Source organism: Barbus barbus (genome assembly GCF_936440315.1).
Source record: "Barbus barbus genome assembly, chromosome: 24".
NCBI classification, from domain to species: domain Eukaryota; kingdom Metazoa; phylum Chordata; class Actinopteri; order Cypriniformes; family Cyprinidae; genus Barbus; species Barbus barbus.
Window position 1 is genome coordinate 29000371 of NC_136752.1, and position 25739 is coordinate 29026109.

Below are 25739 nucleotides of genomic sequence, written 5' to 3' on the forward strand. Positions count from 1 at the left end.
AAATCCCCAAACAGCTGTCAGTATCAAACAAGAATATTATATTTCATTTAAAGATTTTTTTTAAATTGCAAACTACATTGGCGCAATCATCAGAGATGGACCAGTCAGATGTAGTTATTTGTGTAAATGCAATGCAAACTAGAATGCAAAACATTGGCATTTTCCCCCATCATCATGTCCCTATAGGGGCTCCATAGAGCACTAGTAATCCAGATTTGGAAATGTGAAAAACTGTGTATCTGGATCAAGGTGATCCAATCCAATTTAACTTTTAAAAACAGGCACAAAAGTAAGATGGTTTACCTGATCCTGGATAGCAAAACATGGGATTTCCAAATTCAGATCTGGTAATCACAAACAACTGTGATTGGCACAGAGAAGAAAACAGCTACCACGTGATGTCATCGCTGTGCACAGCTGCAGTCTAATCAAATAAATAATGACAGAGAAATTTGATTAGCCATTACATAAATAAATAACTGCTAAATAAGTAGAATTGCTATTTATCAGTTGCAACTGACGCATTAAAAACAACAAGCAAGTCGCTAAACCTCCCATTTTCAGCATTCTCACTAGTTTATTTGGTCTAATAATATCATAAGTTTGATATTTATTTCATACACATAATTACTAATTTTGTGACATTTTAACCATACAAGAGGTAACCTTTGTACATTTTATCCTAAATGCCCACAATTAAATAAAATTTTCAAAATGTATCATTTTAAAACATATGACGAATAATGAAAACACAATATTTACCTTGATTTGTGCCTCAGGTGCTTCACTGACACTGTTGTTTCCTTAGTAAGCGAGAACACTCATTTTTTTAGGGACAAAATTGTTGGTTGTGGTTGAAATGATGACTAATAGGCTAAGTATACTTTATGATGGTATTTCATATTTTAATTGACATACATATGCCAATAAAAAAAGAAACACCAGCTGCAGTTGATGAAAGACCACCTGTGCTGAATCTCCTCGGTGAAGTACAGTGTGTGCTGAAGTGCTGAACTTGTCCTTGTTTGGGTGTAAAGGATAATCCACAGCAGAGCGAGCCAAGGACGGCAGACATCTCCAGGAGAAGCTTTGTGAGACGAGCGCTGTCGATGTGTGCCAGGCCATATGGTGCACGGCCTGAATGAATGAAAACATGGAGATATTTCAATGACTTCATACAATCATAGGGAAACAGAGTGATGAGAACATTTAAACTAACATGGATTTTCAAAACATGTTTTAAAAGCTGATTTGTTATAGTATGTGGTTTACATTTTCCAATCTTTAGGTGAAATGAATAACTGTTAAACTCTCACAACTAAGCAGGAACTATAATAGAATACAATACGACTATATGTCACTCTTTTTTCTCACATAAAATATTTTAAACTCAAATCACTATTTCATGTCCATTTATTTATTTATATGGCAAGATAATATACATAATACACAATATAATATAATATCCCTTAATGCTCTCCCCTCATAATACAATAATTTAAACTCAAATCAATATTTCACATCCATGTATTTAATTATTTATTTGATACATTAAAGTACAGTATACATAATGCACATTAAAATATAATATATTATAATAATGTTTAATACCCAGCACTCTCTTTCTTCTCACATAATAAAATCATTTAAATTCAAATCAGGATTGAATGTCAGTTTATTTAATTATTTACATGGCGAGACATTAAAAAGTATAATTACACATTATAATATAATACGCTATAATATAATATAATGTTCCTTGACACTCTGCACTCTTTTTTACCAACATTATAACTTTTAAAAATCAATATTTTATGTCCATTTATTTATTTGACAAGATAATGTACAGTATACATAATGCACATTATACTATAAAATATATTACATAACACTGTAAAAAGTAATAAGTTGACTTTACTTAAAAAAATCTAGGAAACCCCTTGCCTTAAAATTATCAAGTAAATAATAATAAAAAAGAATACGTTAAGTGAATTGTACTTATTTTTAAAATTATTATTTACTTAAAAAAATTTAAGGTAATGGGTTTCCTCAATTTTTTTAAGTTAAGTCAACGTATCACTTTTTACAGTGTATTATAATACAATATTAATAAGTAACACTTGAATACAAGCCGAATTGTTGTTGTTGTTGTTTTAAACTGGACATATATGCGCTTAAGGTAAACGAGCACTAATTGTTGAAGAAGTCAAAAGACAAAGTCTGCTTTATCCTGCCACATGTAGAGAATTGAAACTGCGTCAGACCCCTGGTGCATACAGATAACACCAACACTAACGATAGAATGTACAAACACAAATAAATACAGATGAAGGCCACTGAAGTGTTTTTGCCCTGATCTCATGGGGGGCAGATGCCACACAAAGGCTCTTTGTTGCGCTCGTCCAATCACACACACCGGAGGACAGATCATGCGAAGAGGGCGGATCTTGCGTTTGGATGCGTTCGGTGCGCGATCGCCGGTGCAAACGGCGCGCTGAGGGACCAAGCCTTCGCCACTTAGGGGTTATTTATGAGCTAGTGCGCGGCTGCTGGGTGGGATCTGCTCAGCAGCATCCCTGATGTGAGGACAGCGGGATTCAAGCATGGATAGGCGGGCCACACCTGTGAGCCAACTGCGTTACCTGCGGACCTGTTGGAGACCACCGGGCACAGACGCGCAGATCTGGGCATCCTGCAGCGCGCCGATGGCGTTGTGACCACCGGGTTCGATAAAGACCTTATGGGGCCCCTTGCGCATCATCGCGCCCGCTGGATTATCATAGCTCGGATTCGGAGTGGGTTCCGTTCAGACCAGATTTACACCGAACCTCAGCGTGCGTGAGTGTGATTTTGAGACAAAGAAGACCGACGCGCTATGGATGCGGTTCAGCTGGATGGGCTCAACCCACCACCGGCGGAGAACGGCAGTGTGTCGCAGTCTGAGCCGCACAAGCGGCTCTCGCAGGTGGACACGGTGGTTCTGCCGTTCCTCGGCGGGTTTGGGAGATATCAGCGGCGCTTGGTGGCTCTAACGTGGATCCCAGCGTTCCTCATCTCGTTCAGCCAGTTCTCGGATCACTTTCTGCTCGGTCAACCGGACAGAAAGTGCGTCCGTCCGGATCAGAACGGAACGAGTTCGGCTCGGGAGATTTTCGATCTGATCGCGACCGGGAACGACGCCGCAACCGCCGCCGCCGAGGGCAGCAACGTAACGGCGTGCATGTGCTCTGAGTGGCGGTTTGAGCTGCAGTCGGGACTGCAGCAGAATGTAGTCACTAAGGTAAGATGCTCTGATGGATGCCCTTGGAAAAGATTCCCTCCGGCGGATGGAAAGCTACCATTTAAAGGAATAGTTCACCTAAAAATGAAAATTCAGTCATCGGTCAGAATCGGTCGTATTTACTCGCCCTCGCGTCCCTCTAACCCGTACGACTTTGTTTTTATCCCTGGAATGCGAAAAAAGAGGTTTAACCGAATGTTTACGCTGCTCTTTTCTGTACAGTGGAAGTGGATGGAGACTGGGGCGGTTGAGCCGCGAAAACGCTGCAGAGAGGAAGATTGTTAGATTAAATTTAGGTCTGTTTATCGCACAACCGAAGCAAATGTATGCTAAATAGTAATTATGGCATGGAATAACTCTGACATACAAATAGCCTATAATATAATAGCCTACATAATATAGGAAAAAAGTAGAACTTATGAGAAAAAAGAATAAATTATAAATCATAATTCTGATGAGTCAAAATTATGCACTTGCAAAGGATTCCCTCTGGCTGATGGAAAGCTACCATTTAAAGGAATAGTTCACCTAAAAATGAAAACTCAGAATCGGTCGTATTTATTCAGCCTTGTGTCCTTCTAAACCCGTACGACATTATTTTTTACAAAAAAAAGAGGTTTTAACAGAATATTTACAATAACAATGAACACTGTACAATGAAAGTGGACCCTGATAGCACACATACATCACGGAGACATCTATTTAACGTCTGCATTTACATCTGTAAGACATATTTTTTTGTTTTTGCTCATCTGCAATGTCTACTGGACGTTCCCTATCAAAAAAAAATCTAAGTTATTAGGGGGAAAAAAAAAATCATAATTATGACAATGACACTAAATCATCAAAATTATAACAAAAGACTTAAACTTTGCCATAATTATGACTTTATTATCATTATTACATCTAAAGTATGTCTCAATTATGATTTTATGTCAAAATTATGACTTTTCAATCTCCAAATTTTTACTTTTTAATTTAATAATTTCTACTTTTTCTAATAATGTTGACTTTGTTTTATATTTTATGCAATAATTTAGACTTTTATCCCATAATTTTGACCTTAATCTCATAATTGTCAATTATGAGATAAAAGTCAAAATGATAAAGAGTAATTTTTTGCATAAAATATAAAAAATTTAAAACAAAGGGAATATTTTTCATTTAATCTCATAATCAAGACCGAAATAAGATTCCATCATTTTATGACGTTACTTTTATGTGTTCTTTCTTTCCTTCTTTCTTTTTTTCTTTCTCTCTCTTTTTTGTTGTTGTTATTTTGGAGCTCGACAGCATCAGGCTACAAACATTCATATGCAAGTACTTGGCAATACCTTGCAAACGAGCGAGCCGATTGAACATATTTAATATGCAGCTTGTTGGTCTTGAGTGATAGACCTCAGTACTCAATATAGTTTTCCAATGACAGACTGACAAAAGACATCAGAATTTAAATTTTGTGGGCGAACTATTCCTTCAATTCCTTTTACAGAGAAATCTATGCAATGCACAGGGAAAATAAAGGATCTAAAATGATTGATTGATGCATACTGCATGATGTGTTGACTAGGAAACCATCTCCTGATGAGAAATCACTTGAAATCACATAAAAGTCATTCATTTTAGGCCTTACCAAACATGACTGACAATGCACGTTGAATCTGTTAACGTTTAGCATGAAATCAGCTGATTATTTCATGCACTTTGCAGATTTACATTTAATTAGCAAGGTTTTACTCAATAGGGTGTTGGATCAAGGAATTGAAAGGTTGCATTGATCACTGATGGTTAGGTAAATGAGGTATTTAACCAGCAGTGTCAACGGGTTCGTGAGCATATCACTTCACCTACAGTATGCATATCAGGCTGATAATTCAGTGTCACACCCTCCAGACTGGAGCAGATAACTGTTTAAATGCTCACCCCAATGTACAGAGATAATGCTGAGGCCTGAAAACTAATGTCAGCACGCTTCCTCTTAAAGTCTGAAAAAACAGTTTGTCAGATAGCAAAAACAGTTTTGAAGTCACAATCATCCTGTGAAACTCTTGTGAGATTTGCATTTGTGCTGCTGAGACTCCAAATAAACATCTACACATGTGCCACATGTGAATCTCACACAGGACTAGTTCCAGTAAAGTATTGCTGGATATAAACTCCGAATTGCTGGATATAAAGTCAGAATTGTGACATAAACTCAGAATTGCAAGATATAAACTCAGAATTGCTGGATATAAACTCAGAATGTATGAGATATAAACTCAAAATTTGCAAGATACAACTCAGAATTGTGAAAGAAACTCAGAATTGCAGGATATAAAGTAAGAATTGTTATATAAACTCGGAATTGCGAGATATAAACTCTGAATTGCTGGAAAAAAAGTCATAAATGTGATATAAACTCGGAATTGCAGGATATAAACTCAGAATTTATGAGATATAAACTCAAAATTAGCAAGATACAACTCAGAATTGTATATAAAGTCAGAATTGCAGGATATAAAGTAAGAATTGTGATATGAAGTCAGAAATGTGATATAAACTCGGAATTGCAGGATATAAACTCAGAATTGCAAGATATAAACTCAGAATTGCTGGATATAAAGTCAGAATTGTGATACAAACTCGGAATTGCAAGATATAAACTCAGAATTGCTGGATATAAAGTCAGAATTGTGTGATAAACTTGGAATTGCGAGATATAAACTCAGAATTGCAAGATATAAACTTAGAAATTATGAGATATAAAGTCAGAATTGTGATATAAACTCGGCATTGCAAGATATAAACTCAGAATTGCTGGATATAAAGTCAGAATTGTGTGATAAACTTGGAATTGCGAGATATAAACTCAGAATTGCAAGATATAAACTTAGAAATTATGAGATATAAAGTCAGAATTGTGATATAAACTCGGCATTGCAAGATATAAACTCAGAATTGCAGGATACAAAGTCAGAATTGTGATATAAACTCAGAATTGCTGGATATAAAGTCAGAATTGCTGGATATCAAGTCAAAATAGTGATATAAACTCAGAATTGCAGGATATAAAGTCTGAATTGTGATATAAAGTCAGAATTGCAGCATATAAAGTCAGAATTGCTGGATATAAAGTCAGAATTGTGATATAAATTCAGAATTGCTGGATATAAAGTCAGAATTGCTGGATATAAAGTCAGAATTGTGATATAAAGTCAGAATTGCTGGATATAAAGTCAGAATTGTGATATAAAATCAGAATTGCTGGATATAAAGTCTGAATTGTGATATAAAGTCAGAATTGCTGGATATAAAGTCAGAATTGTGATATAAAATCAGAATTGCTGGATATAAAGTCTGAATTGTGATATAAAGTCAGAATTGCTGGATATAAAGTCAGAATTGTGATATAAACTCAGAATTGCTGGATATAAAGTCAGAATTGTGATATAAACTCAGAATTGTAATATAAACTCAGAATTGCAATATAAGCTCAGAATTGCAGGATACAAAGTCAGAATTGTGATATAAACTCAGAATTGCAGGATATAAAGTCAGAATTGTGATATAAATTCAGAATTGCAGCATATAAAGTCAGAATTGTGATATAAATTCAGAATTGCTGGATATAAAGTCAGAATTGTGATATAAACTCAGAATTGCTGGATACAAACTCAGAAATGCTGGATATAAAGTCAGAATTGTGATATAAACTCGGAATTGCAGGATATAAAGTCAGAATTGCAGGATATGAAGTCAGAATTGCTGGATATAAAGTCATAATTGTGAAATAAACTCGGAATTGCGAGATATAAACTCAAAATTTGCAAGATACAACTCAGAATTGTGATATAAACTCAGAATTGCAGGATATAAAGTCAGAATTGTGTGATAAACTTGTAATTGCGAGATATAAACTTAGAATTTATGAGATATAAAGTCAGAATTGTGATATAAACTCAGAATTGCAAGATATAAACTCAGAATTGCTGGATATAAAGTCAAAATTGCAGGATATAAAGTCAGAATTGTGATATAAAGTCAGAATTGCTGGATATAAAGTCAGAATTGTGATATAAAATCAGAATTGCTGGATATAAAGTCTGAATTGTGATATAAAGTCAGAATTGCTGGATATAAAGTCAGAATTGTGATATAAACTCAGAATTGCTGGATATAAAGTCAGAATTGTGATATAAACTCAGAATTGTAATATAAACTCAGAATTGCAATATAAGCTCAGAATTGCAGGATACAAAGTCAGAATTGTGATATAAACTCAGAATTGCAGGATATAAAGTCAGAATTGTGATATAAATTCAGAATTGCTGGATATAAAGTCAGAATTGCTGGATATAAAGTCAGAATTGTGGTATAAACTCAGAATTGCTGGATATAAAGTCAGAATTGTGATATAAACTCAGAATTGCTGGATATAAACTCAGAATTGTAATATAAACTCAGAATTGTAATATAAACTCAGAATTGCAATATAAGCTCAGAATTGCAGGATACAAAGTCAGAATTGTGATATAAACTCAGAATTGCAGGATATTAAGTCAGAATTGTGATATAAACTCAGAATTGCTGGATATAAAGTCAGAATTGCTGGATATAAAGTCAAAATTGTGATATAAACTCAGAATTGCAGAATATAAAGTCTGAATTGTGATTTAAACTCAGAATTGCCAGATATAAAGTCGGAATTGCAGGATATAAAGTAAGAATTGCTGGATATAAAGTCAGAATTGTGATATAAACTCAGAATTGCTGGATACAAACTCAGAAATGCTGGATATAAAGTCAGAATTGTGATATAAACTCGGAATTGCAGGATATAAAGTCAGAATTGCAGGATATGAAGTCAGAATTGCTGGATATAAAGTCATAATTGTGAAATAAACTCGGAATTGCGAGATATAAACTCAAAATTTGCAAGATACAACTCAGAATTGTGATATAAACTCAGAATTGCAGGATATAAAGTCAGAATTGTGTGATAAACTTGTAATTGCGAGATATAAACTTAGAATTTATGAGATATAAAGTCAGAATTGTGATATAAACTCAGAATTGCAAGATATAAACTCAGAATTGCTGGATATAAAGTCAAAATTGCAGGATATAAAGTCAGAATTGTGATATAAACTCAGAATTGCTGGATATAAAGTCAGAATTGTGATATAAAATCAGAATTGTGATATAAACTCAGAATTGCAAGATATAAAGTCAGAATTGTGATATAAACTCAGAATTGCTGGATATAAAGTCAGAATTGTGATATAAACTCAGAATTGCAGGATATAAAGTCAGAATTGTGATATAAACTCGGAATTGCAAGATATAAATTCAGAATTGTGATATAAAGTCAGAATTGCAGGATATAAAAACTCAGAATTGCAGGATATAAAGTCAGAATTGTGATATAAACTCAGAATTGCCAGATATAAAGTCAGAATTGTGATATAAACTCAGAATTGCTGGATATAAAGTCAGAATTGTGATATAAACTCAGAATTGCAGGATATAAAGTCAGATTTGTGATATAAACTCGGAATTGCAAGATATAAATTCAGAATTGTGATATAAAGTCAGAATTGCAGGATATAAAAACTCAGAATTGCAGGATATAAAGTCAGAATTGTGATATAAACTCAGAATTGCCAGATATAAAGTCAGAATTGTGATATAAACTCAGAATTGCTGGATATAAAGTCAGAATTGTGATATAAACTCGGAATTGCGTGATATAAACTCTGAATTGTGATATAAACTCGGAATTGCGTGATATAAAGTCAGAATTGTGATATAAACTCGGAATTGCGTGATATAAAGTCAGAATTGTGATATAAAGTCAGAATTGCAGGATATATAAACTCAGAATTGCAGGATATAAAGTCAGAATTCTGATATAAACTCGGAATTGCGTGATATAAAGTCAGAATTGTGATATAAACTCGGAATTGCGTGATATAAAGTCAGAATTGTGATATAAAGTCAGAATTGCTGGATATAAAGTCAGAATTGTGATATAAACTCAGAATTGCTGGATATAAAGTTAGAATTGTGATAACTCGGAATTGCGTGATATAAAGTCAGAATTGTGATATAAACTCAGAATTGCAATATAAACTCAGAATTGCAATATAAACTCAGAATTGCAAGATACAACTCAGAATTGTGATATAAACTCAGAATTGCAGGATATAAAGTCAGAATTGTGATAACTCGGAATTGCGTGATATAAAGTCAGAATTGTGATATAAACTCAGAATTGCAATATATATAAACTCAGAATTGCAAGATACAACTCAGAATTGTGATATAAAGTCAGAATTGTTAAATAAACTCGAATTACGAAATATAAACGAGATATATAACTCATATTTATGATATAAACTCATAAACTTGCAAGTTTACATCTTAAAATTTTTATTCTGACTTTTTTCTTCCAATTGTATTTATTTATCACAATTCCGATCTCTTACAATTCTGACTTTATATCTCACAATTGTGACTTTTTTCAGAATTGTGAGTAAAAAAAGCCTGAATTGTAATTCAGCAATTATATTTGACTTTTTTTCCTGTGGTGGAAACAAGCTTCCATAAGTTCAGCCCTGACAAGTACACGCTTTCCTCCAGACTCAGTATTTTATCAGTGAGTCTGAGATAAATCCCTGCATTCCTGTCTGCATATTTTCTTCAGAGTCTTTGGTCAAATAGCCGGACGCCTGATGTCCTGCTGTGTGTGTGTGACCTTTCTCACACCGATAGCCTAGTGTCTTTACGGAGTGTGTTAAAGAGCTTCATTCATGCCGCTGGCCGTGCAAACAAATGCTAATGAAGCATTCTGACGATGTGACAACTCTGCAGGAGAGAGGATATCTGTTCACTTCTAGCTTTAGTCAAGTTTATTGGTCATTGTAAACTCGGCAGTGCAATTTCTAATGAAATTTGTCATCGTAATTGTCATGTTTCAGTGCTGCAAACACAATGTTCTTGTGGAGTGAGTCATGCAAGAGTTTTGCTGAAGGCATTTTGTATTTTAGACCCTGTCTCTTTTGTGCTTGTATACTTAGTGCATAAACTTGGGTTTTCTCTTTCTTTTTCCATCTGAAAGAAATTAGAAATTAATTACATTTTGCATTAAGAAAATAAAACCTATATAATGCATTGTGACATTATTTTCATGATATTTATGTACATTTCACCACCAGATGTTTATTATCAGAAATCAGAAAGAGCTTTATTGCTAAATGTGTTTACACACACAAGGAATTTGTCTTGGTGTTAGGAGCTTCCAGTAAAGAAGTACAAACATAGTGCAGACAACATATAATTAGGGTAATAAAAACACTAATAATGAATTAATAATGACTAATAACTAATAATGAGAATATACAATAAATGATAAATAACAACAGTAATAAAAATACAAATATACAGAAAATAATAAATGTCCATAGACAGAACTGTGAATGTGCGGATGAGGGTTTGATGAGTTATTTACAGATGTACAGTACTGGGGTGTGTTATGAGTTGTTCAGGTGGGATATGGCCTGGGGGAAAAACTGTTCTTGTGTCTGGCTGTTCTGATGCTCAGTGATCTGTAGCGCCGGACAGAGGGCAACGGTTCAAAGAGAGAGAGTTGTGAGAAAAAGAGAGGTGTGAGGGTCCACATTTAGTCATTTGGCAGACATAGCAGTCCTGACTGTAGTAGTCTTCTGATGTCTGTTTTGTACGGTGGCCGAGAAGTGCAAAACAAATCACAATTCTGAAAACAAAATAATAAATTACAAATGCAAATCTAAAAAACAAAATAACAATTCAGAAAACATTATAACAAGTCAGAAAACACAACGACAAATCAGACAAACTGGAAGAGGTAGGTATAGTTTGCGACAGCGCCATTGGTTTGGGAATAGATTACTCACCGCTGACTGGACGAGACATCTGTCAATCAAGGTGTACAGGAAGAACCAGAAGAAAAACAGCAGAGTCAATTGAAACATCATCGTCTGTTTTGCTGCTGCCTAAAAATATACATGCATGTACATTTACAACACTGTATTATATTACCTTCGAATCAGAATACAAAAAAAACTTGTTAAAGCTAATGCAAGGGTGTTTCTAATACAGTGTCTATGGGAGTGACGGTAAATTAATCAAATAGCGATAGCAGCTAACGTATTTACACTGTTAAAATAGCAGAATTTTGTGCTATGTATATTACTTGTTGCAAATAGTGGCAATTATCTGCACCTCGGTATTGTAGTAAAAAAAACAGTATGCAATAATAACGTATTGAGTGTAAATTATCATTTTAATTCAAATTTTACTGTATTACAATAAAAATACATTCTAATGCAAAAATTTAAATCCGCACAAAATACATATAAAAATACTACCACCATGCACAAATATTTTCAAATTTCAATAAATAATTTTTTTTACCTATTGCAATTTGGACTTGTTTTGCGATGATAATTAGTAAGGAATGATGTTCACATTAAAATAATATCACAAAAGTTTATTTTTTCGTTTTTTTTTACAGGTTACATCATATTTGGTAATAAAGTTGTTAAAGTTGCACTCTTAAAAATAAAGGTGCTTAAAAGGTTCTTTACAGTGATGCTATAGAAGAAGCATTTTTGGTTCCACAAAGAATCATCTCTTTCTTACCTTTTTATAATCTGAAGAACCTTCTTTTGCTACAAAGAAGCTTTTGTGAAACTTCTTCAGATGTTAAAGATTCTTTATGGAACCCATTTAGACAAAAAAGGTTCTTCTATGGCATCGTGAAGCAGCTTTATTTTTAAGAGTGTATTTGGTAATAAACTTGTTAAAGTTAGTTACATATGGTGCTGTAGAGTGTGTCTGAGCTGTGTTGTGAATCTGTTTGTGTTGCAGTGGGCGCTGGTGTGTGACGGCGAGTGGAAGGTTCACATCGCTAAGTTCTCTCTGCTGGTGGGCTCTATCTTTGGTTACCTGCTGATGGGAGCGATGGCAGACTGGTACGTCAGAGACACACACTCACGTCTGTGATGTTGCGCTGGTTCTCTGACAGTGTTTTTTGTCTCAGGTTGGGCCGTATCCCGGTGCTGCTGGTGTCTGTGCTGTCTGTGCTGGTGTTCGGTTTGGCCGTGGCCTTCTCCGTGGATATGGCCATGTTCAGCACGCTGCGCTTCTTCGAAGGCTTCTGTCTGGCGGCGATCAGACTCTCGCTTTACGTCCTCAGTGAGTCTGACTCTTTCCTCCTCTGTTTTCTGCAGTTTGAGGCTGTAACGATGAGTTTATTGAAACGTCTGACTGTACACGAGTCTGTCCTGCCATCACATTTCACACAAAGATGTTTACAGATACAGTTTGATTTAACTTTCATCCAGTTCTCATCAAGTAAAAAGAGGAATGTCGAGGAACCTTAGAACTTGTACCGGTCAGATTTCACCCCCAAATCAACAAAATCAAAAGAAAGACACAGGGAATTATGGTTAGCTTGAAGAAAACTACAAGTATTTTTGGGAACATCAATAATTTAAAAATAATTTCTGACCATTGTTTTCATAGATTTTCATTTTAATTTCATTACTTCTGATTATATATATATATATATATATATATATACATTATATCAGTATTTGTTAGAGTGCTAGATTTTTATAAAAATAAAAAATGATGCAAATTAAAAAAACTACGTGAAATAAGAACACTATTTTTACCAAATTTATATTTTTCAAAAAGAGAAGAGAATATATATAGTTTTCTTTATTTGTTATACTGCCCATATTTTAATTTCAATAACAATAATACATAAAATAAAATGCTTGAATGCTATATATATATTTTTATTTTATTTTTATTGAAATTAAAATATATATATATTAGTACAAAATAGCATATATATATATATATATATATATATATATATATAATGTGTATACATACACACACAATCAAAACCAGTATTTGTTGTACTGCTAATTGTAATATATAAAATATAAATACGTTTTTATACTACATTTATAACAACAACAAAAAACATATATTGAATACTATAATTAGAATAACCATTGAGAATAAGAATTGAGGGGGAATAAAAGGGAAATATCTGGAAGCTTTATTTTATAGGCTTTATTTTCTTTATGCAAAATATCATACAGTTCATATTCTTTTGATTTTAGGGTTAAATAAGGCATGTTTTCATGAGAGTCGCTGCGAGCCCAGTCTCTCGTTTAAGCACACGCTTTAATTTATGTGATCTATTTAATTCTCTGCCTGCTTTAGAAAGCGGTTTTCTGATGAGCAGACATTAAGTGATGCCCATTAAGTAGCTTTTTCAGAGGCGGGGGAAGCTGTGTGTGTGTGTGTGTTTGTGTGTGTGTGTGTGTGTGTGGGTGTGTGTGTGTGTGTGTGTGTGTGTGTTTGTTTGTGTGTGTGTTTAATGGCTAGAACACCTCCGAGTTCATTAATTTGCTCTAATGGATCCACTTTCTGCTTTGCTCAGACTCAGATGATATTTGAAGTCTGATGCTTTACAGCACTCAGTTTTCTTAAAAGCCATTGTCATGATTTACAGTGAGTGAAAAACAGCCATAACATTAACTAGAGCTTCACTTTCATAAATGAATAAAATACGGCCTTTTATTACTGGTTTGCTTAATCAATCATCACCATTTTCACCTGCTGGACCATAAAATGCTTTCTTAAAAATAGAAAAATGCAGTATATCTAAATGCATCTTCACTCTGACAGAATTAGTTTTTGCTCAGAAAGCTGTTGTGTTTAATATAAAGAATAATCAGCATCTCTTCTTGGTTTAATATCCGCTCATGAGATGCCAAATTGATCCACTGGGACTGGTTTGGAGCAGTTACTCACACATGCATAGAGTCGTGGGATCACATTACGCTGCGGTCTGAACTCTGAACTCCATTTCATTCACTGTGTGTGATTGTCAAAGTCTCTCTGAAGCGGATCTATTTCTGTCTGAGGTGAGGAGAGGAGGAATTAGGAGAGAGACACTGACTAACTAAATGTTTTCTGCTCACCAAGGCTGCATTTAGTTGATTAAAAATACAGATTATAAAATATTTTTAATATTTAATATAGCTGTTTTTATGTGAATGCGTTGTAAAATGTAATTCATTCCTGTGATCAAAGCTGAATTTTCAGGATTATTACTCCAGTCTTCATTGTCACGTGATCTTTCAGATCCTCCAGTCCATTGGGAGGATTACTAAAATTACTAAATATTTTAATGTAAGTGGTTGCAAATAATTTATTTTAGCTACATTTTAAAAATAAAATGTTGAAAGGTAGTCAACTAAAAAGTTAGTAGCTAAAATAAATTGATTGCAGTTGAATGTTTACCTTAACATTTATTTAGTAAATTCAATGAATCATTTTTTTCAGCCCTCTGAAAATCATTCAGTTTTTCCCCAATTCTGCGTTTTTTCTTTTTTTCTTGATTCGGTTTCAGTGGTTTAATGAGGTTGTGAGAATGAAAGAGCGTGTCTAATGATGATGATTTGCTCAGGGATCGAGTTGTGTTTGCCGGCGTGGCGTTTCTCCATGACCATGATCGCCAGCCTGATCATCGTGGGGGGTCAGCTGCTGATGCCCGGTCTGGCGGCGCTGTGCCGTGATTGGCAGGTCCTGCAGATCATCATCATCGCCCCGTTTGTGCTCATGCTGCCCTACGTCTGGTAAGACACTCAATAAAACAATCCTGATGCACGAGACACACACCACTAGAGACATGCATGGGAACACATCCTGTTTACAAGCTGAACTACTCGTTTGGGCCTGGTTTCACAGACAGGGTTTAGGCAGTAGTTCAATTAAGACATTTAAATAGATTTTATAAACATGCCTAAGAAAAAAAACAACACTGGTGTGCATCTTGAGACAAAACAAAGGCACTGACATTTTTTTAGATCAGTCAGTGCAAGTTTCTTTTAGTCGAAACAGCTCAGATTTACATTTTAGTCTGGGTTTGTGAAGCCGGTTAAATATTTTAACAGCAGTTAAACTAGACATCCTCATGCAAAACTAGAAAGTGATAAGTTGACTTAACTTAAAAAAATTGAGGAAACCCATTGCCTTAAAATTATTAGGTACATAATAATAAAAAATAATAAAAAGTGACATTTTTTTTATTATTAATAATTTTAAGTCTTAACTTTCTTTAAGTTAAGTCAACTTATCACTTTTTACTGTGTATATTCTAGTTTGTTTTCGGCACTGCAAAAAAAGGCTTATCTTAGTATTTTTGTGTCGTTTCTAGTCAAAATATCTAAAAATTCTTAAATTAAGATGCATTTAAGCAAAACAAGATATTGTTTCTAAAGCAAAAAATAAAACTAAATTAAGTGCATTTTGCTTAAAACAAGTAACATTCTCTTGATTTTAAGAATATTTTACCCAACTGGCAGATAATTTTACTTGTTTTAAGCAAAATGCACTTAATTTAGTTTTATTTTCCCCTTGGAAACAAGACTAAATATCTAATGTCGTTTTGCATACCAAGTAAATGCATCTTAATTTAAGAATTTTTAGATATTTAGACTAGAAACAAGATAAAAATACTATGTAAGATAAGCCTTTTGTTGCAGCGTTGCTGTGAAATAATTATTACTTTTGGACGGACAGATATTTTGACCACATTTCCTTTATATACTTGAGTGTTTTCTGTAACCATTGGCATAAAAATCATTTTTGCACCGATTTATTATTCTAGGCTATAATCTATTTCACATTTAATCATCTCAAAACAACACATAAAAACAAGGCAAACTGGGACTGATCTGTGATTTGTGTCTGCACTGCAGAAAAGATTTTCATATTCAGTATTTCTTCTTGTTTTCCAGGACAAACATCCAATCAAGATGCATTTAATTGAGAAGCAGAATTACATAAGATATTAACCAAAAATGGTTCAAAATTAAGTTTATGATTAAGAAAAGCTGAATTCAAAGATTCAGATACTTTACAGATATTTGTCTTTGTTTTAATTGTAAACTCACTTAGTGTAGATAATTTTTTAAGATTTGTTTTATTTGATTTGATTTTATCCCAAATTCCTTTTATATTCCATTTGAATGTTTTTGGATGTTTCTGGAAATTGTCTAATTATTTGAAATCATTGAAACATACACAATTTGACAAAAATTAATTTAAAGTTGAACAAAATTTACTTTTTAGTGCCCTGTGAATTCTGTTAAATTTTTTCCATTTTTTATTTTTCTGGATACTGTTTTATTAAATTGTAATAATCAAAAATATGTTAATTTAAACACATTTTTTAATACAAATTGATTATATGTTTTTTTTGTTCCTTTTATTATGATATGCAATTGTTATATAAACTCTTTTCGTAGTGCTGTCAAACGATTAATCGCATCCAAAATAAAAGTTTTTGTTTTCATAATATGTGTGTACTGTATTTATTATATATATATATATATACAAATACACACTCATACAATATATATTTAGAAAATATCTACATGTATATATTTACATTCATATAATTTATATTATATATAAATATATTGAATATATAAACATATCATGTTTTTCTGAAATATATACATGCATGTATGTGTATTTATATATATATATATATAATAAATACAGTACACACATATTATGAAAACAAAAACTTTTATTTTGGATGCGATTAATTGTTTGACAGCACCATGTCTTCTGTTTATAAAAAAGAGGGTCACTAAAAACAGCATTCATAAAAAGCATGTCTAATCAATTGAATTCATAAATCTCCAGCTATTTAATTTATTACACTTTTTTTTTCTTTACACTAGTGTCTTATGAAAATGTTCCTTTCTTTAGAAATTCTGTTGTCAGTGTATGTGTTTTTTGGAAAAATTAAGTCATTTTCCTTCTGAAGCTCTTGATTTAAGAATTTTTAGAAGTTTGTACTGGAAAACAAGACAATTTTATTTTATTTAAATTTTTTTTGCGGTGTAAAGGTCTTTGCACAGACACTGAGTCTGAAATTTTTGTATGCGTTTTTTATTTTTTTCGTAATCATCATCCTTTCCTATCAAAATGCTTGCTACGGATGCGAAAACGCAGAAAATCAAACCTGGTCCGAATTTTTTATGATGGAAGAAAGTTTCAGAGGCAGCCCAGATAGCACCCGGACATCTGCAAGACGTCTGTTAAAGATCTCTTGATCTGGAAAGCATCTGCTGTCTACAAACGTCTGGCAGACATCTGTGAGATGTCAGTTTTACATACATTCTAAACCATAAACATCTTAAATACATCTAATAGACGTCTATTTGACATCTAAGAGGAAATATCCTAAAGACGTATTGCAGATGAGCAAACACCCTAAAAAATATGTCTTGCAGATATAAATGTCAAATAGACGTCTCCGAGATGTATGTGTGCTATCAGGGAGTGTGTAAATGTGATTGACACAACATGAGGTTGTATTTATTTTTTAACCTTTGAAAATTTCAGTGTGCAATGACCTTAAGTGGTCAGTTTGTGGTCAGAATAAGCAGCTTTCTGCGGTGTTTCTCTGCTCAGGATGTTTCCGGAGTCTCTGCGCTGGCTGTTGGTGACTCAGCATTATCAAAGAGCCAAGCAACAGATGTACCGCATCGCCCATAGCAACAGCGTCGACACGGCAACCGACGCCAGCGGCATCCTGTCAGGTGAGCACCGCAGTGAGTGATTTACCTGCAGCCCGAGGAGGATGATGATGATGATGGTGATGGTTTTACAGAGCTGGAGACTGAACTGCAGCAGAAGCCGAAGACGTTCTGCGTGACGCAGCTCACCGGCACCAGAAACCTGTGGAAGAACACCGTGGTTCTCTGCGTTAACTCGTGAGTTCACATTAGATTTCACTTTAGAAAAAGTGCCTTTTGGCAGGTAAGTAGAACATTTCTACATTTTAAACACGCTTTCACTAAACTTGTAGTTGCAATGCATTATGGGATTGATTCTTAAGCGTTACATGCAGTGTTTGCTCAAATTTAGGAATAATTTGTCATCTAGATCAGAGGTTTTCCATCTTTTAGAATCCATAGGCCACCAAGTATGATCGTAATTATTCATGCAAAACACCCTCATCTGAAAATTTAAAAGGCATCCATATCGTTTCTTCTATAAAGAACCAATTTATACAGCGGAAAAAATACTACTACAGATTTTCTGAAATACTATTAGTTTCTATAAAGGTACATTACTATATTTTTTCTTCTCATAGAACAGTACTGTTAGATGTAATATTTATTTTAGTCTAATTTATATTAATTATTTTAAATTTAATTGATATATTTATTTTAATGCAATTAATTTTTTATATTAATTACATTTTTATGTATTTATTTTTTCAAAAATTAAATTAAATTAAAAACAGATTAAAATAAACAAATACATAAATTAGATTCAAATAAAAACTTAGAATAAAATATATAAATGCATAAATATAGATTCAAATAAATGCATAAAAATAAATTAAAATGAAAAAAAATCACAGTAAATAAATAAATGCATACAAAAAAATCCATAAAAAATAAATCCATAAATTAAAAATGAGATTAAAATAAATGCATAAAAATTAGATTAAAATAAATGAATGCATACAAATTTAAATGAAGCAATATAAATTACATTCAAATAAATACATAAAAAAATTATCACAATGATTACATAAAAGCTAGACTAAAATAAATACATAAAATTTGATTAAAATAAATAAATGCATACAAATACATTCAAATAATAAATATAATGAAGTAAATATATAAAGTTAATTAAAATAAGTAAATAAAACAAATTAGACTAAATTAAATTATTATTTGTTTTAAATAAATAAATAAAAATTAGATGAAAAACTCTTAATGATGAGTGAATGATTGTGTTTGTTTTGGTCTGGCTCAGGCTGACGGGTTACGGCATCCATCACTGCTTTGCGCGCAGCGTTCTGGAGGGCAGCGCGTCTCACCTGCATTATTACGCGTTAGCGGCGATCGCCGTGGCCTCCTGCATGGTGCTGTTTCCGGTGGTGGCCGGCTTCGGCCGGAGAGGAGGACTGCTCACCTTCATGATCATCACGGCTCTGGCGTCGCTGCTGCAGCTGGGATTGCTCAACCGTATGTATAGTACAGTACATCTCCAAACGCCTCTGAATGCTTACTAACGCCTGTCTTCTCTCTCCTCATGCAGTGATCGGCAAGTACAGTCTATGGCACGATGCAGGTAATACAAAAATATTATGCATAACATATTTTATTGTTGTGACAGAAGAGAATAAACAATGATAAAGTCAAATAATAAAATGCATTTCAATAATCATGCACAGTTATTGTAGTGTTAATGCAATACTGTAGCTAACATGAAATTGCAATGAATAATACAGCATTAAATGTTAATTCTACATGTTCATTTCTACTAATACATAGAAATATTTCAGGTATAAATGATACATAATATTATAAATTTTAATTTATAGGTAATTTAAAATGTTACATATACATTAGGGAAAAAACGTTTTTTATTTTTTTGTCATGCATAGTTAGTAAAAAAACATTTGATTAACACATTTAATCTAATTTATATTTATTATTTATGATTTTTTTAGGTATGTATTTATTTTAATCAAACAAAAATTAGATTAAAATAAAAAATGATTAAATATATACAAATTAGATTAAAATACAAAAGATTAAAATAAATAAATACATACAAATTAGATTACAATAATACAGAAATAAAACATTAGATTAAAATAAATGAATAAATACATAAAATATAATTCAAATAAATAGATTTAAATAAATAAGTTAAATTAATAAATAAAAATGACTATTGCTGGATAGTATCACTTTACAGTTCTGTTAGTTAATGCAAGCTAAATTATCTTCATTTCAATAATACTTTTTAATTTCTACTAATACAGTTTTTAACATTCTGAGTTATTAATTATACATAATATTATAAATTATATTTGTCACAATTCTTAATAAAAGGTATAAAAAACACTTTTTTTTTAAACAAAAGGTACATTTATTCTGGAAAATACATATATTGTATTTTATATACATATTCTTTCTCACTAGTGTTACATGTACAGTAGGATTTTTTTTTTCAAACCTATCAGTTATGACAACAATATTAGGGATGCCAGTAAATTAAGTAATTGTGAATAATTTTGTGATTTTTTTTATGTTCCTTTTTGAGGAAATTCAGTTTAGTTTTATGTGTGTAACGCTTTTCAAAAGCATCTTCACAGAATATCATCATGTTATTGTTTATATCTTACATTCTTTAGATCAGAGCTAGATGATTATATAGTTATATTTTGTGATGAGACAATCAATCAAGAAGTTGAGTTTTGCTGTATAGTAGTATATATTGCTTTACAGGAGCGGATAAAGTTAGGTTATACTTATATATGCAACTTTATGAAAGACGAATGGGCTTCATTCATGAAACGAGCGCATATGTGACTCTGGACCACAAAACCAGTCATAAGAGTACATTTTTTGAAGATTAATACATAATCTGAAAGAATAAATAATCTTTCCATTGATGTATGGTTTGTTATGATCGGACAATATTTGGCTGAGATACAACTATTTGAAAATCTGGAATCTGAGGGAGCAAAAAAATCTAAATATTGAGAAAATCACCTTTAAAGTTGTTCAAATGAAGTTTTTAGCAATGCATATTACTAATCATAAATTAAGTTTTGATATATTTACTGTAGGAAATTTACTAAATATCTTCATGGAACATGATCCTAATATCCTGGTGATTTTTGGAATAAAAGAGAAATGTATAATTTTGATCCATACAATGTATTGTTGGCTATTGCTACAAATATACCTGTGTTACTGATGACTGCTTTTGTGCTGCAGGGTCACATATTTCTATGTAAAGTAAATCACCCCAATTTTGCATAAATTGTGACATTGATTTGGATGCAACAAGAATTAATTTAAAAACAATCTGCACTAGAACTTGCAGTGATTTACTGACGTTACTGTAGGTTTGGGTCTGTATATCAAGTGCCCTCCATAAGTATTGAACAGTAAAGATAAAATTGCTCTGTTGGCTGTGGAGTCAATGCATATGCAAATATGATTAAAAGATGAATATGAGACAAAACTACAGAATGTCACATTTTTATTATTGGGTGATTCAACAATAAAAAGAACAGCACTTAAGAGTTCATCCCTCTATCTGATGTGAGCATAAGTATTGGAGCAGTTGCCTCACAGGTCTTTCTAAGTGATCAGCTGTGTCCTGTTGCATTAATTCTTCAGATATTAAAAGCAGGGAATGTGTCGTATCAGTTATATCCATTACTCCTGTATTCTGAATCTTGCATTCGATGATGACACACAAACCAGGATGAAGATGAGGGAGCTGACTTTGAGAGAAAAGCAAGCAATTTGGATGCTAAAAGAAAAGAGGAAGTCTATTAGAGCTCTAGCAAAAACAAAGAGCATGGAGAAATCAAGAGTTTGGAAACCACCAGCAACCAACAACGACCTGATTGGCTGAGAAAACAACAGTAGTTGATGACAGACAAATCATAAAAGCTGTTAAAATGAACCCTAAAAGACATGTCTGTAAAATCAGCAACAACTTCCAGAAAGCTGGGGTGATGCTCTGACAATCTACTGTCCTCAGGAGACTTTGACACAGAATTACAGATGCTACACAGCAAGATGCAAACCTCTGACCAGCTCCAAACATAGAAAGACAAGATTAGAGTTTGCAAAAAAGCACAAAGGTGAGCCAGAAGAGTTTTGGAACTGTGTTTATGGACCGATGAGAGAAAGATGAACCTTTATCTAAGTGATGGGAAAGAAAAAATGTGGAGAAAAAAGGGAACTGCAATGATCCCAAGCATACAGCCTCATCTGTAAAGCATGGTGGAGGTGGTGTCATGGCATGGGCATGCATGGCTGTCTCTGGAACAGGCCCTCTCAACTTTACTGATGACTTAATGTATGATGACAGCAGCAGAATGAATTTGGAAGGGTACAAAACCATCTTGCCTGCCAATATTCAAGAAAATGCCACCAGATTCATTGGGAAGTGCTTCATATTGCATCAGGACAATGACCCAAAACACCCTGCCAGGTCAGTCAAGGAATTTATAAGAGCAAAGAAATGGAAAGTGTTAGATTGCCCAAGTCAATCTCCAGATTTAAATCTGATTGAACATAAATTTCATCAGAGAGGAGAGGTGAGTAAAGGCAGAAACTCCCCAAAACTGCAACTAAATAATAGCTTTTAATCTTTTATATCTGCCTTATGTTCAACTGTCCCAATACTTATGCTCACATCAATGAGTGGGATGAACTCTAAAAGTGCTGTTCTTTTTATTTGGTAAAACATGTATGTGTTGAAACGGCTAATAATAAAATGTGACATTCTGTAGTTTTGTCTCATATTCATCTTTTAATCATATTTGTAAATGTCTTGACTCCACAGCCAACAGAGCAATTTTGTCTTTACTGTTCCAATACTTATGGAGGGCACTGTATATTAATATATTGTCTATGTTGTCGTAGTTCTGCGGGACACGCTGAACCAGCGCTTCTCGTATGCGTTCTCCATCATCGGGATGTTCTCGTCTCATGCTGTCAGCACACTCAGCATCTTCTACTGCGCAGAGATCACGCCGACGGTCATCAGGTCAGCGCCTCTGTCCATCCATCCGTCTGTCTGTCAGAGACTCGCGTCTGATCTGAGGAATACACAACACTTCACACAGACCTCCCATTAGTCAACACTTAAATTAAAAAAATAAAATTACTTTTAATAAATTATTTTTTTTAAATTTGATTTAAACTAATAAACTAATTCAATACAATTGTAAGTTGATTAAATTATAAAATTTAATAAACCAAGGCTAATAAACTAATTTAACAGCAATTTATTAGTTAATAAAAATGAGTGCTGTCAAATGATTACATAAAAAAAGTTTTAGTTTACATAACATATGTGTGTGTACTGCTTATTTATTATGTGTATATAAATACACACACATTCATTATATATTTATTATATTTTATATTATATATAAATATGTTTAATATATAAACATGACATATTTTTCTTAAATATATGCATGCATGTGTTTGTATTTATATATACATAATAAATATACACCGTACACATACATATATATGTTATGTAAACAAAAACTTTTATTTTGGATGCGATCAATCGTTTGACAGCACTAATAAAAATACAACTGTTTTTTTGTTTTGTTATTTTATCTTAGGTCCATTAAATAATATTAACAGATACTAATTTTACTAATGTATTAGTCTGTGTTATTTTAGTATCATTAATATAAAGTACTTTAGTTTTCATTTTAATCTTAGATAAAGTTTTAGTGATTATTTTGTTTTTGTCATTTAGTTTTTCGAGGTGCAACACAATAATAAACTAATTTAAACTAATTAAAATGAGTTTTAATACATTTAAAATTTTACTTTAATTTAAACTAATAAACTAAGACAACAGTAAGTTGATTAAATTACTAAATTTAATAAACCAAGTCTAATAAACTAATTTAACAGCTATTTATTAGTTAATAAAAATACAACTTTTTTTGTTACTTTATTTTAGGTCCATTAAATAATATTATTAACAGATATTGATTTTACTAATGTATTATTTTAATATCATTAGAAGTACGACTTTTAGATTTTAATTTTAGATAATTTTTTATTGATTGTTGTTTTTGTCATTTTTATAATTTTTTTTCAATGTCTATTTTTATTTGTTACTAAATGAATAGGAGAAATGTAGTTTTTGCTATTAACAATATACTGTAGTTTTTGTCATTTTTAGTAGTTTTTTTAATGTCTATATTTTTATTTGTTCATTTTAGTTTTAGTTTGTTATTTTATTATTTCGAGTTAAAATAAACAATTGCTATTTTTGCTATTAACAAGTTTTTTATTAATATTTTAAATAAAATTTTGTTATTAGTTTGCTTTGACTTTAATTTTGGTTATGGTTTTTTAATATTCTTTAAAAAAAATGTCTATATTTACTTACTTTTTAATTATTCCCTTTAGTTTCTTTAGCTTTAGTTATTATAGTACCTCAAGTTAAACTAAACAAATGAGAAATGCAGTACTTGTAATTTGTTTTTGTTAATATTTTAAATTAGATTCTACTGTTATATTTTTTGTTTAAATATATATTAACCCTGGTTTTAGTAAATGTCAAAATTAACAAACTATATTTCATCATAAACAAATGTAAACAAATGATACCTTAGTGTTACTGAGGATTCATTCATGTCTTTATACTTGCAAGCTTGATTTTGTAAACACCAATAATTAAAGTAGTATTAACCTGATGTTTTGACGGCTGTCACTGGTTCTTGTCGAAACAGGGGTGGAGGTGTGGGTCTGGTCCTAGCGAGCGCGGGTTTCGGTATGCTAACAGCGCCGCTGATGGAGCTCCACAATCAGAAAGGTTTCTTCCTGCATCACGTGATCCTCACCTGCTGCACTCTGCTCTGCATCATTTGCATACCGTTGCTCCCGGAAACCGCCGGCCAACCGCTGCCCGAGACTATCTCTGAGGGGGAGGGGCTTTTGCGGCGGCCCATCCTCCACGGAGAACAGCACCACCTACTGGCCAGGACCGAGGTCAGGGAGTATTCGCGTGTTCAGGACACGCCCCTTCACCAGATCGTCAACCCCGGCAACGGCTCGATGCCTAGCAACAGCACAGCCAATGGCGTGAGGACTTCATGACACCGTTTGCCAAGAACGACCGAACAAAGAGCGATTGTTGAGAATGAGTTTTACTCATTCGTTTTTTTTAAAACTGCAAAACGTGACTGATGTCGTAAAGTGTCAAACGCCTCATTAACCAGCATCGGTGAAAACTTCCTACCATCGTACAAACTGGAAATGTTATTTTAACTTGCGTTCAGCGAAAGGAGCTCTATTTTTCGAACGGCCACTAACGACCAACAACCCCGTGGAGGAGTTTCTCTGATTTGAATGTGTTTTTTGTATGTTTGGTATTAATTATAAGGACAGAATAACGTTGACAGTAAGAACCGGCGGACTTCATTCATGTAAGGGAGATTGTTTCCACCACAGGATAAAGGAAATAAAAAAGGTATTTGTGACTTTCTCTCACAGTCACAACTTTTTTCTCACAATTCTAAGAATTTTTTTTTGCAATTCTACGCAAATAAATTATAATTGTGAGATATAAACCGAGAAATTTGGAGAAAAGTCAGAATCACAAGATATGAACTCAGAATCGCAAGATTTAAAGTCGCAATTCTGAAAAAAGCCAAAAATTATAAGATATAAACTCGCAATTGACAAAAAAGTCAGAATCACAAGATAAAAACTGAGAATCGCAAGATTTAATGCCGCAATTCAGATAAAAGTTAGAATAGCAAGATAAATACTCGCAATTCTGAAAAGCCAAAATC

General features: G+C 32.9%; 1 protein-coding gene across 1 annotated transcript; it reads left to right on the forward strand.

Annotated features, from left to right (window-relative positions):
• Window positions 1-2737: 2737 nt before the first annotated feature.
• Window positions 2738-25627, forward strand: LOC306844099 (solute carrier family 22 member 23-like). Its single transcript, XM_079376013.1, has 10 exons — window positions 2738-3280; window positions 12173-12276; window positions 12345-12499; window positions 14799-14967; window positions 17822-17949; window positions 18021-18123; window positions 19184-19395; window positions 19469-19501; window positions 22831-22954; window positions 24675-25627. The coding sequence occupies exons 1-10, from the start codon at window positions 2876-2878 to the stop codon at window positions 25039-25041; spliced, it is 1800 nt and encodes a 599-aa protein (XP_079232139.1). The 5' UTR covers window positions 2738-2875; the 3' UTR covers window positions 25042-25627.
• The last annotated feature ends 112 nt before the right edge of the window (window positions 25628-25739 follow it).